Source organism: Aquarana catesbeiana, linkage group LG03, assembly GCF_042186555.1.
Source record: "Aquarana catesbeiana isolate 2022-GZ linkage group LG03, ASM4218655v1, whole genome shotgun sequence".
Lineage (NCBI taxonomy): Eukaryota > Metazoa > Chordata > Amphibia > Anura > Ranidae > Aquarana > Aquarana catesbeiana.
This window is the reverse complement of record NC_133326.1, coordinates 608,871,445-608,889,292: the sequence shown is the minus strand read 5'-3', so window position 1 is coordinate 608,889,292 and position 17,848 is coordinate 608,871,445. Positions and strand designations below refer to the sequence as shown.

General features: G+C 44.7%; 1 protein-coding gene across 1 annotated transcript in view; it reads left to right on the top strand.

Moving 5' to 3' along the window:
• The window catches only part of LOC141133091 (zinc metalloproteinase-disintegrin-like VAP1), a 131,510-nt gene that overhangs the window by 89,471 nt on the left and 24,191 nt on the right, over positions 1 to 17,848 (top strand). The window contains exons 13-16 of the mRNA XM_073622221.1: positions 18 to 107; positions 1,434 to 1,629; positions 2,952 to 3,048; positions 3,130 to 3,250. Coding sequence (XP_073478322.1) covers positions 18 to 107; positions 1,434 to 1,629; positions 2,952 to 3,048; positions 3,130 to 3,250 — 504 coding nt within the window. The remainder of the gene's footprint in view (positions 1 to 17; positions 108 to 1,433; positions 1,630 to 2,951; positions 3,049 to 3,129; positions 3,251 to 17,848) is intronic.

The following is a 17,848-nucleotide window of genomic DNA, read 5'->3' as shown; positions in this document are numbered from 1 at the left end:
TTCTCATCTGCCTATAGGAATGTACCAACAACTGCTGTGATGCCAAAACCTGCAAACTCAAAGAAGGTGCTAAGTGTGCAGAGGGAGAGTGCTGCTCTAACTGTCAGGTGAGTGTTTTAGGTAATAATGAAACAGTTGCTCCATCTAAAACTAGCATATGAGTGTTAAATAGATGTTGGAGAGTAGTGATGGGCTGAAAACCCCCCTGTTTGGTTCGCACCAGAGCTCCCGAAAAGGGAAAAAAAGTTTAGTCCCGAGCCACAAAGTCTATTAGTGTCTATGGGTCCCAAACATGAAAAATCAAAAGTCTCCATTTTGAAGGCTAATATGCTAGTTTGTCTTAGGGACTTCATTAGTGAAATCTCAGTACTTGAGTACCTGGGTCTGCACACTTTCTGTGTCCATTATGAAGGGGTACCACTCTTCCTGTTGAATTTGTCATTCTTTTTATTTTATGGGAAATGCAAGGAAGGGGTGAGAACACCCCATGGTGGTGAGAACATTCAAGACTCCCAGGTTGACAGTAACAGAGTGGCAGGTGAAGCCCTCTCTTGAATTTGGCTCACCACACTCCAACTGTAATTGAAATATCACTTACAGTTTTAAGTAGAATAAGGATATATTGGATCCTCTTTTAGGCTGCAATTTGTCCCAGCAGGAGAGATTTTCCCCTACTCCTTTTAATGAAGACATGGCCATAAGTATGGAAAATCTCATACAGGTGCCCCCACTGGGAGTTTTCCTCTTTGCTCCTATTCTTGTAACAGTCATAAGGATCCATTTGCATCTTCATTTATCTACATTTAAGGGGTGTTATGTTGTGCATTCATTTGTGTTAATGAGGCCATTCATTTCAATTGACTGCCTAACATTCCAATAAAAAGTGAGTGCAGCATTTTTTTCAGTGCAATGCATGTTCGTTGGCATGGTGCATTGGGGTGAGATTTAGAATGATTTACATTGCTGCATTGTATTATCCGCATTGGAGCACACCAGCTAATAATTCCAAATAATTCAAAATAATAATTCACAGTGATTCACATTGTTGCATTGCGGTAAAGCCCACATCACTGCAGCGCTTGTTTCGTGCTTTGGTTCGCTGCAGTGCCATTCACAATGAATGGCACCGCAGTTAACCAATGTGGGTAACATTGTGTAATGTTCTCTGTATCACTGTGCAGAAAATGTACACCCCTGCATACAGCCCAATAATCGCTTTTCAGAGGACTAGTGTAAATGAGCCCCAAGTCTGTCAGTCAGCTTTTATTTCAACATTTCTTCATCAGGGTGGTCAAAAGACTGGAGTGAAATGCTAATGGCCCCTAGGGAGGATGTACAAATGTGTGTATAAAATATAGTGCATCAGGCATGTAAAATGTAAGCATGAAGATTAGGTAATGGCATTAATATCTTGTTTGCACTTTATCTGTTAGATGAAGACTGCAGGATCTTTGTGCAGAGACGATAAAGATGACTGTGACTTGGCGGAAATGTGTGACGGGAAGTCTGGCATGTGTCCCTCTGACCGCTTCAGGGTCAATGGCTTTCCCTGTAGAAATGGTGAAGGATACTGCTACATTGGCAGATGTAGCACTCTCCAAAGTCAATGTCAAATGTACTGGGGTGAAGGTAAGCAGGAAGCAACCAACTAATATCTGCTTGTATACAGACAGGAGGAGAGGGCAGAGTGAGCAGAGTTGATGACTTATTAGTGTGTTTCTGCTTCTTGCTCATTCTTCAATCAGCAGGCCATAGGTGTGCGCAGCCTATTGCATTAGGGTGTGCACCCCCAAAACTCAAACAAATTTGCATGTGTATATATACTGACGGTGTCAGTAGGGAAGAGATTGCTTGCAGTAGTTTTTATTTTTTACAATTTTTTACTTTATCTTAAAACATTTTTGGAGCCTTTAGGGGTCTTTGGTAAAATATTAGGGGTCTTAACAGGGGAAATCTGCACCACACAGGGCGATTAGGGTGTGCCCAGGCACACCTGGCACACCCTGTGCGCACGCCTATGCAGCAGGCTGTAGGTAGGGATCTACTAGATGACTGGGTCAGAGCAACTCCAAAACTGCAGCTCTTGTGGGATGTACGTGATCTGCAGTGGTTAAGACCTACCAAAAGTGGTCCAGGAAAGAAAAACCAGTGAACCAGCGACAGGGTCATGGGTGGCCAAGGCTCATTAATGCACATGGGGAACGAAGACTGGCCCGTGCAGTCTGATCCAATAGAAGAGCTACGGTAGCTCAAAGTGCTGAAAAGAAAGGTGTCAGAACACACAGTACACCACAGTTTGTTGTGTATGGGGCTGTGTAGCTGCAGCCTGGTCAGGGTGCCCATGCTGACCTGTGTCTACAGTCAATTGCATTTACAGTGGGCACGTGAGCATCAGAATTAGACCACGAAACAAGAAAGTGGCCTGGTCTGATAAATCATGTTTTTTCTTATACATAATGTGGATGGCCAGGGGCGTGTACATCCGTGCCGTGGTAAGTCAGGGATGTTTTGGTGGCAAAAGGGGGACCTACTAAATATTAGGTGGGTGGTCATAATGTTATGGCTGATTGGTGAATTGTGTAAGGTATGGTGGCAGCAATAGCACTGCTAGATATATGAGTGCCTTTTTGAGAGCTTTGGTTATACAGTATGACCTGGAACCACTGGCAGCAAATTCCAAGATATGCAGAAATTGAAAGAGACCAGGGGTGGAAGGTTATAGTAGAGTGATACTGCAACAGTTCACTCTAGGTGCCCAGGGGTGACCTGGGTCTTGTAGGATGTTATCAACTCTCCTGCTGGTTGTAAAGAATGAACTTTTGCTCCTTTATGATGTATAGTTGTACAGCATTTGCTAATGATGTCTGGTCATTACCTACACATATTGCAGTGTATAAGTGATTTTTTAAATATATTCATATATATTAATATATATTCATCTGTTACATTAGGGCATGTTGCTGGGTCAGATTCCTGCTTTGCACTAAACACAAGAGGCAGCCCTGGGTTTTGCCGTCAGTCTGGAATCAATGTCCCGTGCCCAGCCAAGTGAGTGCAGACCAAAGTCAATGATCTGACATTCTACATGTGATCCCCATCAATATCTAACTGCAGCCTTTATATACGCAGGGATGTGAAGTGCGGAGTGTTGTTCTGCTCTAGGAGCAGCTCGCGTCCTTATAATTCGGACTGTAATGTCCTTAACCCACAAGTGCTGGTGGAGGATGGGACACGTTGTGCAGAAGAATATGTGAGTATCCCCACGCATGCAGTGCAATCTGACTATTCCCACACTTTCAGTTTACATGGTTTTCATATACCTAGGAATGTGTGAAAATGACAGTTTTCAAATATCAAAGATTTCCAGAAAGGAAGCTCAAACAATGACTTGCTAAAAAAAAATACAAAAATAAGTGAAAGAAACACAAGGAAAAGGACCACAGCTTAATTTTTAAATAGTCATTTTGTTAAAAATTGGCAAGTTTGCCAAAACGCATCAATTATTCCTATAAATAACTGAAAAGCAAACTTACATATGCACAAGTACACACTGGACATCAAAGAACACAGGTTAGGTGAACCAACAACAAGCCAGTCGATCTAGATGGGTAGAAAGAAAGGAAGATAAACTATATTACCAAATTCAAACACACTCCTTGTGGACAGCCTTCCCAGAAGAGTTGAAGCTGTTATGGCTGCAAAGGATTGGCCAACTCAATATTGAACCCTACGGACTAAGACTGGGATGCCATTAAAGTTCATGTGCGTGTAAAAGCAGGCGTCCCAATACTTTTTTTAATATAATGTGTATATATATATATATATATATATATATATATATATATATATATATATATTTTTTTTTTTTTTTTTTTAGAGCGCTTTACTATATGTATTTTTTGTTTTATAAATTTTTTTTATGGACACCAAAAAAATGGAGTAATCAACATTTTCTACAGACATGTTTCCACAACAGAATTTGAATATCTGTAATGGCCTAATTACAACAGTTATGTCTTTATGGACCCTGCTTTGTGCACCGGTCCAAATCATTTGGTGGAGGGGGGATTATGGTGTGGGGTTGTTTTTCAGGGTTGGGCCTGGCTCCTTTGTTCAAGGGAACTCCTAAGGCGTGAGCATACCAAGACACTTTGGACAATTTCATGCTCCCAACTTCATGGGAACAGTTTGGGGCTGGCCCTTTCCTGTTCCAACATGACTGAGCACCAGTGCACAAAGCAAGGTCCATAAAGACATGGATGAGTGAGTTTGAGGTAAGTAACTTGAGTGGCCTGCACCTCAACCCAATAGAACACATTTGACATGAATTAGAGCAGTGACTGCAAGCCGGGCCCTCTCGTCCAACATCAGTGCCTGAAATCACAAATGCGCTTCTAGTAGAATGGTCAAACATTCTCATAGACACACTCCTTGTGGACAGCCTTCCCAGAAGAGTTGAAGCTGTTATAGCTGCAAAGGGTGGGCCAACTCAATATTGAACCCTACAGACTAAGACTGGGATGCCAGTAAAGTTTATGTGTGTATAAAGGTAGGCATCCCAATACTTTTGGTAATATAGTGTATATTCACAGTATATTCCAAAAATTCATCAATATACATATACAATATTAATGTGCAAAAGAATGCTAATAATCCAATCCCCCTTGTGAAAATTCAAAGAAGTATATGCAAAGAAAATCTTAAATAAATACAACACAAAACAAAAAATGAATGTGCAAAAATTGCTCATGATCAAATAACACTTATGCAAAGTAATATCCAAAGTCCACATGTTAGATGTGCCAATTGTGACCACAAAACACTTGCATACCAGCAAGGTTCCTGGTTGTTTAAATGTCTCCTTCACTCCTCCAGCGGACATAAGCATGTAAAAGCATAAGGGCGAGAAAGGGACTAATAAAGTAGATTGACATAAAACAGTGTTTATTTTAAAAGAGGATTCCACTCACATGTATATCAGTAAAAAAAACACATTTATATCCATTGGGAAAAGCATGAGACAACATTGAGTATACATGTAGCACAGCCCTAGGGGCTGTTTGGACTTACCTGCTCATCTGCACTGCCATGACCTGATGAACATTCCAGTCCACCTGACACTCTGGGTTCAGACATCTTTGCACCACCTTAAAGCAATAAGTCAGACAACTCTGTGCGTTTATATTCTGATAATTTTTAAAGGTAAGGGCAAAGAGATCAGAAATGACAAAACATCCCAATTTAACATATGAAAAAAGGAGAGGAGGAACAAGCCACAGGACTTTAAAGGTGCCAAAAGAATAAATTGATTACAATTGATAAAATTCAATAAGTTTTATTACAACAATTAAGTTAATAAAACATTCCTTGTTATATCATTTGTTCAATTCATAAGCAAATACAGACACTACCGCTCTACATGTTTCACTTCAAAAGAGCTTCTTCAGGAGACTCAAGAGTGCTGTATGAATTAAATGTTATAAATGACAAAGAAACAATTTACATAAAGTTTTGGACAGATAAGTACACATATTTGGTTTTATTTATAGATATTATTATCAGCAAAAAACAATTTTAAATAATATGTGAATTGAGATAAAAATGGACATACTGGGGGGCATGGCCTGACCTAGCATGGAGACAGTCGCCTAATCCCTAGGCTCCGTCCGTCACAGGAGAAAGCCGCTGAAATTGTGAGGTACTTTTGCACCGCACCCACAACTGATTATGGGGACGGCTTCCCGGACCTCCTCGGCATCCCGCTCGAGGTCCCCGAGAGACCTAGGCGACACACAGGGGCAGAATATCCCCGAGATGTTCCGGACGGGTAGAGGCAATATGGCGCCCTCCCGCCACACACAGGGACGCTCCGCACAACCTCCCTCTCAGCCGCAACAGTCACCCACCACACCACCTCAGGCAATACCTTCGTTAGCTGGGGATGAGGGGATAGAACTCAGGCCGCATCCACCCTTAACTATTCTGGATCTCCGCTCCGTAGCGGATGACATCAAAGAAACACTAGCATCGGCCATCTCAGAACTCAGACTGGATCTTAAGTCACTGAACGACAGGGTTAGGGTGGTGGAAAACGTGACAGAACACCAAGACACTATTATACAGTCAGTAACGGAAGAAGTTGACTCGCATACCAGACAGCTGCATGACATGCAGAGGCACCTTGAAGACCTCGACAACAGGGGCAGAAGGCACAACCTGCGTATTAGAGGCCTACCAGAGTCCGTTGAAGGAGACCAGATCTCTCCGGCTATCATTTCCATCTTTAACTCCCTGCTCAACCGTCCTGCCCACACCCCTGTTGAAATGGAACGTGTACACCGCGCACTTCGCCCCAAAGGCAGAGAATCAGATCCTCCAAGGGATATTATATGCTGCATTGTGGATTTCAGATTGAAAGAAGAAATCCTCAAAATGGCGCGGGGCAGACCACAGATAATACATAATGGCGCACAAGTGCAAATCTACCAGGATCTGTCAGGAATCACACTCCAGCACAGGCGAGACCTGAAACCCCTGTTGGAAGCCCTAAGGGACAGACAGATAATGTACAAGTGGAAGTTCCCCTTCTGTCTCTCCGCCTCCACACATGGACGCACAGCACTCCTCAAGGTCCCTGAAGACCTTCCACATTTTTGTGCCGCTCTCGACATCCCCTTGATACCAGTACCCAACTGGTACGCTGCATTTCGCCCCCGAAACTACGAGGGATGGATAGTGAAGACCCCATGGAAACACAAGCACCTCTCCTCAGCCGGAGACGTTCTCCCTCTGTGCGCAGAAACCACACGGCCCACCGCACACACTACCGCGCCAACAGCCCAGAGGTCTCCCCCAGATCCCGGGGCCCACGTAGGGGTCGGAATAGGCATGTTTAATCAGCCCCCATGGCTGACGGAAGGCACTGGCTGAAATACCTGAGCCATTCCGCAATGCACACAGTTTAAGTTTCAAGTAACTTTTATTGTTGTTTTTTCTCTTACACCTTTTTTCGTTTTACGGGACCGATATTGGAAGGTCCATTCGGAACATCAGCAGGTCAGACCAGCCGGTTCCATGGGATGATAGGCTCCCTTATCCTCAACACAGCACCAGCGATATGTCACCACTCGACCGCCTTCGGACCTCGCCCAATCAACACTCCCTCTTCTCAAGCCTCAGTCATGATGCCCGTTATCCCCGCCTACTAATGCCTGATACCAGCCTGCAGCTCAGACCCGCAACTACAACACCCACAAGGCATCACGACGCCGAACTCCGCCCTCACCCCTACACGTTCTCACGCAACCAGAGGCTACACGTCCGTACACCGATAAGAAGAGCCGCAGTAATCGCAGGAACACAACGCACCGGCCCTGGAAACGACATGCTTCTTCACTGACCAGTACAGTTGTTGCACGAACGGAGACTCCAACATCGCCGCGGTCTAAACGCCGACACTCTCCTACAAGCTGAACCAGAGGCGTCACACAGTGGCGAACTTTACCCGCCGCTCACTGCAGACTGCTGATCACACCAGGCGGATATGATCTACACCAACACATACAGGAGTATGAACTAGCCGGTACACCCACCTCATGGTTTTACTGTTTATGGTTTAATGATGCCCATGTCTGTCGGTTCCGGATTGTAAGCGACCACATATTGCGGTGCTTCAATACCACCAAGGTTTTTTGTTTTTTTTTTTTTGCTACGGCTCCACCCCCTCTTTAATGTTTATTGTTTAGTTTATGCACCTAACAGTGGCACAATGCTACAGATCAGTTTATTCTGGATTCAGAACGTGCCTACCCCCAGGTGTGGTAACTTCCAGTTAGCTGCCTCTGGCCCCACCCCCCTCGGCATCGCCTCCCTCCCTTACGGGAAAGGACTGGCACACGGCAAGACCTGACCCGGATGCCGGCAGATTTTTTTTTTTTTTTTTTATGGCTGTTGCCAGGCTTACACCCTAATGCCCCCCAGCACCTAGCTCTGGAAGCTGCCTCACCTAAGGGCTTTCCCATAGCATGTTGTTTTAGTGTGTTATTATCTAGCTGGAACAGACTCTCTCTGACCGCATTAGACCTCAATGTAGACTGCTGACCCTGCAACACAATCTCACCGTATGTAACCCAATAATCTACCTAGCTCACTCACTACCCGCACCTCAGTCATCAGCTTCAGGTTCTCCTGGGGCGGAGGGCCCCACTCCTACTCTCACCACTTATTCTCTTCACTCTCTCCGTTGCCTGGTTCTGGTCAACCCCCATACGGGCCCACCTGGGGTCGCCGTCTCCCTCAAAGGACACGACACCCTACGCGGGACCTGTACACGACCGATCTATAAATTAGGAGGCTAGTGGACACACAGCTCTACTTTTCAATCGTACCCCCCTGAACGCACACCCCTCCTCCCTTCTCCCCCTCAACCCACGATGGAGGCCAGGACAGACTCTAATTTCACTCAAGGAGTCAAGCCACAAACACCACAATCACTCAAGCTTTATTCGATCAACATAAGGGGTCTAAATACCCCCGAAAAAAGGTCCCAATTACTAACTTCCCTCAAACACTCCAAAGCTCACATAGTGCTAATTCAGGAAACACACTTCCGCACAGATTCCATTCCTAAACTGCAAAGCCGATACTTCCCCACGACAATTCACGCCTCCAATATAGAGGCGAAATCGAAAGGGGTTACAACCCTCATCTCCAATCAGTGTCCATTCCTGATCACAGACACACTGAAAGACCCACATGGACTATACCTTTTTATAAAAGGCACTCTCCATCAGCTACCCTACACCATCGCTAACATTTACGCTCCCAACAAGGGCCAAGTCGCCTTTTTCAAAACGACTCTGCAATTGCTAGCTAGCTTCCAGGTCGGTACCCTCATCGTCGGTGGCGATTTCAATATCCCGCTGACCCCAGCGATGGACACCTCAAACGGGTCTTCCTTCCTCACATACAGGGCCTTAAGAGCCATTAAACTACAGCTCAATAATCTTCTACTTCACGATACATGGCGCACCATGCATCCCAAGACAAGGGATTACACATACTTCTCACCGCCGCACGACAAATATTCTAGACTAGATCACTTCTTCATCTCCCAGAATGACCTGACCAACCTAACGAAAGCTACCATAGAACCGTCCATACTATCTGATCACAACCCTATCTCTATGACCTTACAATTAGCGACCATGAACACAAAAACGCGTATTTGGCGTCTCGATAGCTCCCTACTGACAGATGAACTTAACGTAAATAGACTGTCCAAATGCTTAACTGACTTCTTTGCTAACAACGACACTCCCGACGTCACACCTTTGAGCGTATGGAATGCACACAAATGTGTCATTAGGGGCGAGCTCCTCTCTATCTCCGCTAACCGCAACAAACTCAACCGCACACACATAGCTGATCTAACCGCACGTATACACGCGCTCGAGCAGGCACACAAAGCCTCCGTCGCTGATGCTTTGCTAACTGAATTAACACAGGCGAGAGAGGAACTTCTAGAAGTCTTAAACAAATCGTTGAAACGTAAATTCATGCTGACTCAAAAACTATATTATGAATTTGGGAACAAATCCAGCAAATTATTAGCGAGGGCACTGCAATCCAAAAAGGCCTCACATACTATTCATAAAATCTCCAACTCAGCTGGCGATTCGTTTTCTAGAAACGAGGAAATCTCCCAGCAATTTGTCCAATACTTCAGCAAATTATACAATTTGACACCGTCTCATCACGCCGACGATCCTTCTAACCGGAAAACTGCTCTCCAGAATTTTCTTACACAATACGGACCACAACCTCTCTCCACTGAAGACGCCCAATCCCTAGACGCCCCACTCTCCACGGAAGAACTACTTATAGCGCTACGACAAATGAAGATAGGAAAAAGCCCGGTCCTGACGGCCTTACGGCATGCTACTACAAATCCTTTCCTTCTATCCTTCTTCCACGCCTAGCGAAAGCTCTCAATGCTCTATCACCCTCAACACACACAACGACATGCTCACAGCACACATTACACTCATCCCCAAAAAAGATAAAGACCCCACTCAAGTGACGAATTACCATCCCATCTCTCTGCTCAATGTGGACCTCAAATTATTTGCGAAAGCATTGGCTAACCGAATCTTACCTTTCATACCATCTCTGATCTCACTAGAACAGGTTGGCTTTGTTCCTGGTCGTGAGGCTAGGGACAACACCACTAAAGCACTGAACATACACCACTGGCTCACGAAAATGTCCACCAAAGGGTTCTTTCTGTCATTGGATGCAGAGAAGGCGTTCGACAGGGTAGCATGGGATTACATGGAGGCCACCCTCCAGGCGGTGGGCTTGCCTCCGCGCATGCTCACCATGATTCTGGCCCTGTATGCCTCCCCTACGGCCAGGCTACGAGTTAACGGCACACTGTCGGATGCCTTCTCTGTCTCCAATGGAACCCGTCAAGGGTGCCCCTTGTCCCCACTTATATTTATACTAACCCTTGAACCCATGCTCCGCAAATTAAGGGACAATCCCACTATTAAAGGAGTTGACATACACCACAAATCATACAAGCTAGCTGCATATGCGGACGATATATTACTGTTCCTGACTGATCCCATTACGACCATCCCCAATCTTCTAGCAGACTTTGAATTTTTCCAAACCCTCTCTAACTTGAGAATCAACTTTGAAAAATCCAAAGCACTCAATATTACCCTAACCTCTGATACGGTGAATCTCTGTAAACGTAATTTCCCCTTCGGCTGGGAGCCATCGGCCATTTCCTACCTCGGAATCCAAATCACCTCAGACCTGAAAAACCTATACACCAGCAACTTCGCACCCAAGGTCCTGTCCATCCAAGGAGATCTTCAGAAGTGGCACTTGGGATCCTTCTCTTGGTTGGGTAGGATCGCGATACTGAAGATGAACGTTATGCCCAGACTCCTTTACCTCCTCCAAGCCATCCCAATCAGACTACCCCCCGCTTTTTTCTCATCCTACAAACGCATCTGCCGGTCTTTCATCTGGGCATCGAAACAACCGAGACTTAGTTGGGACAGATTAGTCCTCCCCAAAAGATTAGGAGGTTTAGGACTTCCAGATCTTCAAAAATACCAATGGGCCTGCCACTTAACTAGATTAGTAGACTGGCACAAACACCGTCAAGCCAAAGACTGGGTAGAACTAGAAGATTCATTTGCGAGCCTCCCATTAGTCAACTCCCCATGGGTTGATAGCAGACACGTACCAGACACCTTCTTGTCTCACCCTTCCATTGGCACCACCCTTTCAATCTTCAAAAAGGTTTGCAAAACACTTCACATGCTCCCAGCACCCGGTCCCATGACTCCACTAACTAACAACCCGGAATTCCCTCCGGGTCTAGTGCATAAGGATCCTATCCGAGACACGGCCTTCACCCCAGTAAGGGCCCATGGCTGTTTTCGCAACGGCTCGTTACTCCCCCATGCGGAATCGAATCGACACTTTCTAATCATCACTTACCTTTCTTTAAGTACCTGCAATTGAGACATTTTCTCCAAACGTATAGCAGAGACTCCCCCTACAGCAGAGACCACACTCCTCTTGAACTCCTTTGCCTAGACACTGAACCCCAGGGCCATCTCATCTCCGCCACATACTCCCTTTTGTTCTCTCAGCACATAGTCAAAAATGACAAACTAGTAAAACAATGGGAATCAGACCTTTCTCTGGACCTATCTCCGCAGGAATGGGACTCCATCTTCACTCTCATGCACAAAGGGTCTATAAATGTCTCAACACAGGAGAACAGATTTAAAGTGTTCTCTAAGTGGTACAGAACACCTGACAAAATCCACAAGTTTCACCCCGCCATTCCCCCAACCTGTTGGAGGTGCGGCTCTGCTAAGGGCACTCTACTGCATATTTGGTGGAGCTGCAGCCTCATTCAACCATTCTGGCAGGCAATCCACCGATTAATCACCCAAATATCCACCTATTCACCGACTTTCACACCCGAAAGATACCTATTGCACCACACTCCTGTTTCCCCAGGTAGCTACAAAAAATCGCTCACCATACATCTAATCAACGCGGCTAATCTTTGCATCCCAGCCATCTGGAGGTCTACGTCACCCCCCACGATCCAAGAGTGGATCCAGAGGGTAGATAAAATAGCGGAGATGGAGAAGCTTATCTGCCAGGCCAATGACAACCCTACCAAGTTTAACCTCCCTGGTGGTATTCCTGAGTCTGGCTCGGGTTGGATTTTTTATACCAAAAGCTGTATCCCCGAGCCAGACTCGGGCTTGCATCGCAGGATCCAGGAAGAGCATACTTACCTTGTCCCCTGGATCCTGCGATGTCTCCCCGCTGTGATCGGCGAGCCGCTGTGTCTTGCTCGATTCACAGTGCCGAGCTCCGTTCCCTGCGAGCGTTGCGACGCACGGGGACGGAGTTCGGCGGTAAATTCAAAAGTGAAACACACAGTATAGATACAGCATACTGTAATCTTACAGATTACAGTACTGTATCAAATAATTACACATCCCCTTTGTCCCTAGTGGTCTGTCCAGTGTCCTGCATGCAGTTTTATATATATAAAACTGTTCTTTCTGCCAGGAAACTGGAGATTGTCCATAGCAACCAAAACTGTCTCTTTACATCAAAAGTGGTTTTAGAGCAGCTAGAAAAAAGCGATAATAAATTAGAATCACTTGCAGAATTGAGCGATAGTGATTTGTGGGGAGATCCGTCATCAAACACTAAAAGTAACGAAAGCTAAAATTCTGCAACTGAGCAAATTTCAGTGTTTTTGATTTGATTACATTATTATATAATTTTTATTATTATTATATTATTATTTGTTATAATTATTTATAGTTATTTATTATATTATAATTTTTTATTTCGTTTTTCAAACTTTATCATACCCGGGATGTCTACTAGACTCTTGTTTGGACAGATTTAAGTGAACTATTCCTAAGAATTACAGGCCTACAATATAAAACGCCAAATTTCTGTGCAAAATAATTGTACCGCTTTCAGCACCTAAAATCAGAAATAATCATACCGCCAGGGAGGTTAACACCACCTGGGCATGTTGGCTGCATTTTGGTCAATCACCCACACAAACCACCCAACCCACTTCCTCCTCAATCACTACTCATTGAGCATATATAAAGCACAATCCTGACTCCCCAACACTGCCGAGCCGCCCACTCCCTGGGCCCTCCTTCTCCCCCCCCCCATCTCAGTCAAACCCTTACCCCAGCTCTTTTCACAGACATAATAGACACTTACTCTCTGGAGCATACTCTCTCACCCTACACACCCGCGACGCAGGCGTGTAATTATCTCAGACAAACTTTCTTTTCCAACATTCTTCTTCAATGAATCAGGTCACTCGGTGGAACCGATTCACAACCCATTATGGTCACCAGTCAACGGTACCACCGATATATCCACTCCCGACCCCGACCCATTCACAGAAATTATCCCTTTCGGGGTGAATGGCCCCGGGATATCTTCACTTAACATTTCCCGATATGACCGGAGATTCCATGCAGACCCCCCTTCTAGAAGCAACCTCTCAGCACAAGTCTACTGATCTAGGTCTGGAATTTACATGTATTACTTTTGAATGATATGTTCCTGTGATAACGTTGCCAGACTAACGTCTGCCTATAAACGCTCTCTAATGAACATTGCATAAATACGAAGAATTTGTAATCTCACGGTTTGAGATGTATGTTACATATACTTTGTAAAAGTTGTAAAACCCAATAAAATTCTTCTTGAAAAAAAATGGACATACTGGATACACTTGGAACTGGGTTAGTCAAAAAAGTAAGGAAGTCTTGATTGATTTCAATAGATGTCCTATCAATGGATATTGTGTGACCACAGGGGAGAGACAGATATGGCTCCTATATCCTATAGGAAAGATATAAATGTATATGAGAAAAAAGATTTCCCTATTTTTATCTAATCAACTATTAAGGATGTATGGGTAATAATTACCTCACTTGCATTTGTACAATAGGATCAATTTATTTACACCCCTCTTCATTTAAGAGAAGGCTTCGATCTCCCGATGCGAAGCTTGGAACACTGGTTGGCAGGCGACCAAAGTGGTGCTGGATGGATGGCCGACGAACAGCAAGCAGTGATAGGCCCCTCTCATCCGGGTTGGAATGTTGTACACCGCGTGATAGGCCACGACCTCTCTCTCCCAATGCACGGAGAGGTCCATCTCTTGCCAGGCCCAGGAGGAAGAGAGCGCAGGGTAGGGCTTTGGCTTCTTATATAGTTCCTCACAGCAATCTCTCCGATGGCAGCAAAGATCCCTGGGATATGTAGTCCAGGTAGAGGGTCATGCAAAGCAATTATCAGTGTGTGGAACTAATCATCCCACAATCCCTTTAGTTTGGCTTACAAACATGATGTTAGTTGATAACACTGGGTACTAGAGGGACATGCAATGCATAGAAATACCGGAGGAACACCGTACTTTATAATTGTAGTCCACATTGCTACATACACATCCACCTTGCCCCAACAAAATGGTGTCCTAATCCCACCCTACGTGATTACGTCACCGCCCCATCTAATGCGTTGCGCCAATCCTGGCTTTCTCAAAATGAAGGCTCCGAATACATCTCCACATCTCTACATACAAATAGAGATGTATTTATATGTGAGTTATATTATAAATGGGCACTTTTCTTTACTGTTGCTGCACTGCTTACACATAGACTGTGTTGTATAGTTGTTTACACAAATGTTTTGTGTTCACAAGTGACACATCTGACACATGGACTTTGGCTATTACTCATTTGCATAAGTGTTATTTGCTCATAAGCAAACTTTTGCACATTTAACTTTATTTTGTATATTATTTATTTAATATTTTCTTTGAATATACTTTGTTGAATTTGCACAAGGGGGATTGGATTCTTTGCATTCGTTTGCACATTAATATGTTATATGTATATCGATTAATTTTTGGAATATATATATATTTTTTGGAGCGCTTCACTATATACAGTATCTAACAAGTGAGTACACCCCTCACATTTTTGTAAATATTTTATTATATCTTTTCATGTGACAACACTGAAGAAATGGCACTTTGCTACAATGTAAAGTAGTAAATGTACAGCTTGTATAACAGTGTAAATTTGCTGTCCCCTCAAAATAACTCAACACACAGACATTAATGCCTAAACCTCTGGCAACAAAAGTGAGGACACCCCTAAGTGAAAATGTCCAAATTGGGCCCAAAGTATCAATATTTTGTGTGGCCATCATTATTTTCCAGCACTGCCTTAACCATCTTGGGCATGATGGAGTTCACCAGAGCTTCACAGGTTGCCACTGGAGTCCTCTTACACTCCTCCATGATGACATCACGAAGCTGATGGATGTTAGAGACCATGCTCTCCTCCACCTTCCGTTTGAGAATGCCTAGGATTTATATCTGGAGGCATGCTTGGCCAGTCCATCACCTTTACCTTCAGCTTCTTTAGCAAGGCAGTGGTCGTCTTGGAGGTTTGTTGGGGTCGTTATCATGTTGGAATACTGCCATGCGGCCCAGTCTCCAAAGGGAAGGGATCATGCTCTGCTTAACCTCCCTGGCGGTATGATTAATTCGGATTTTAGGTGCTGAAAGTGGTACAATTATTTTGCATGGAAATTTGGCGTTTTATATTGTAGGTCTGTAATTCTTAACAATAACACACTTAAATCTGTCCAAACAAGAGTCTAGTAGATATCCCGGGTATGATAAAGTTTGAAACACAAAAACATAAATTATAATATAATAAATAAAAATAAATAATTAAAAAAAAAAAAATTAATAATAAAATACATTTCCCCACGATTCACTATCGCTCAATTCTGCAAGTGTTCTAATTTACTATCGCTGTTTTCTAGCTGGTCTAAAGCCACTTTTGATGTAAAGGGACACTTTTTGGTTGCTATGGGCAATCTCCAGTTTCCAGGCAGAAAGAACAGTATATATAATATAAAACTGCATGCAGGGCATAGGACAAAGCACTGGGGACAAAAGGGATGTGAAATAATTTCATACAGTACTGTAATCTGTAAGATTACAGTACTGTATGTGTTATGGTTTTTACACTTTTTTGAATTTGCCGCCAGGCTCCACCCCCGTGCGTCGCGCCGCTCGCAGGGAACGGAGCCTGGCACGGAGAGGCTTCAGAGGAGGACGGAGCCCACGGACACAGCGGGGGACATCGCAGGATCCCGGGGACAAGGTAAGTAAAGCCACACCAGGATCCTGCGATGTAATCCCGAGTGTGGCTCGGGGTTACCGCTAATGGTCCTGAATTTTAACCCCGAGCCACACTCGGGAAAACCGCCAGGGAGGCTACGTATGTCACAGTACATGTTGGCATTCATGGTTCCCTCAATGAACTGTAGCTCCTCAGTGCCAGCAGCACTCATGCAGCCCCAGACCATGACACTCCCACCACCATGCTTGACTCTAGGCAAGACACACTTGTCTTTGTATTCCTCACCTGGTTGCCGCCACACACGCTTGACACCATCTAAACTAAGTTTATCTTGGTCTCATCAGACCACAGGTCATGGTTCCAGTAATCCATGTCCTTAGTCTGCTTGTCTTCAGCAAACTGTTTGCGGGCTTTCTTGTGCATCATCTTTAGAAGAAGCTTCCTTCTGGGACAACAGACATGCAAACCAATTTGATGCAGTGTGCGGCATATGGTCTGAGCACTGACAGTCTGACCCCTCACCCCTTCAACCTCTGCAGCAATGCTGGCAGCACTCATATGTTTATTTCTCAAAGACAACCTCTGGATATGACGCTGAGCATGTGCACTCAACTTCTTTGGTCGACCATGGCGATGCCTGTTCTGAGTGGAACCTGTCTTGTTAAACTGCTGCATGGTCTTGGCCACCGTGCTGCAGCTCAGTTTCAGGGTCTTGCCAATCTTCCTACAGCCTAGGCCATCTTTATGCAGAGCAACCATTCTTTTTTTTCAGATCCTCAGAGTTCTTTGCCATGAGGTGCCATGTTGAACTTCCAGTGACCAGTATGAGAGAAAGAGAGCGATAACACCAAATTTAACACACCTGCTCCCCATTCATACCTGAGACCTTGTAACACTAACGAGTCACATGACACCGGGGAGGGAAAATGGCTAATTGGGCCCAATTTGGACATTTTCACTTAGGGGTGTACTCACTTTTGTTGCCAGCGGTTTAGACATTATTGGCTGTGTGTTGAGTTATTTTGAAGGGACAGCAAATTTACACTGTTATACAAGCTGTACACTCACTACTTTACATTGTAGCAAAGTGTCATTTCTTCAGTGTTGTCACATGAAAAGATATAATAAAATATTTACAAAAATGTGAGGGGAGAACTCACTTTTGTGATTTACTGTATATATGAATGTAGCGCTGGTAGATTTTCAATCTACTGCTTATAGGTAAATTTAGTGGGTTATCCGTTCATACATAGTCAGATTTGCTTCTGTTCCAACTTGACTGAGTTGCATGTAGTTTCACGCTGTGCCTGTGGGTGTCGTTGTCACCATGGGTCGGTGTTGGAAAGGCAACACGTTGAAGTGTATGAGTGCTCCTCTGTCCCGGAGATAACTCGGTGGAGGTGGTCCTCCGAGTTGCATTCTGGGAGAGGGTATTTATGGGGCAGACGCCATCTTTTAGGGTTCGTCTTTCATTCCACCTGCTGGCCCTCCTGGCAGACAGGTATGTGTTAGGAGTACTACCACGTGGTCCCCTGACCGGGAGGCCTACGTTGCTGCAGCGTGTGGGTGGGCCCAGAAGCCTGGTCCTGGGC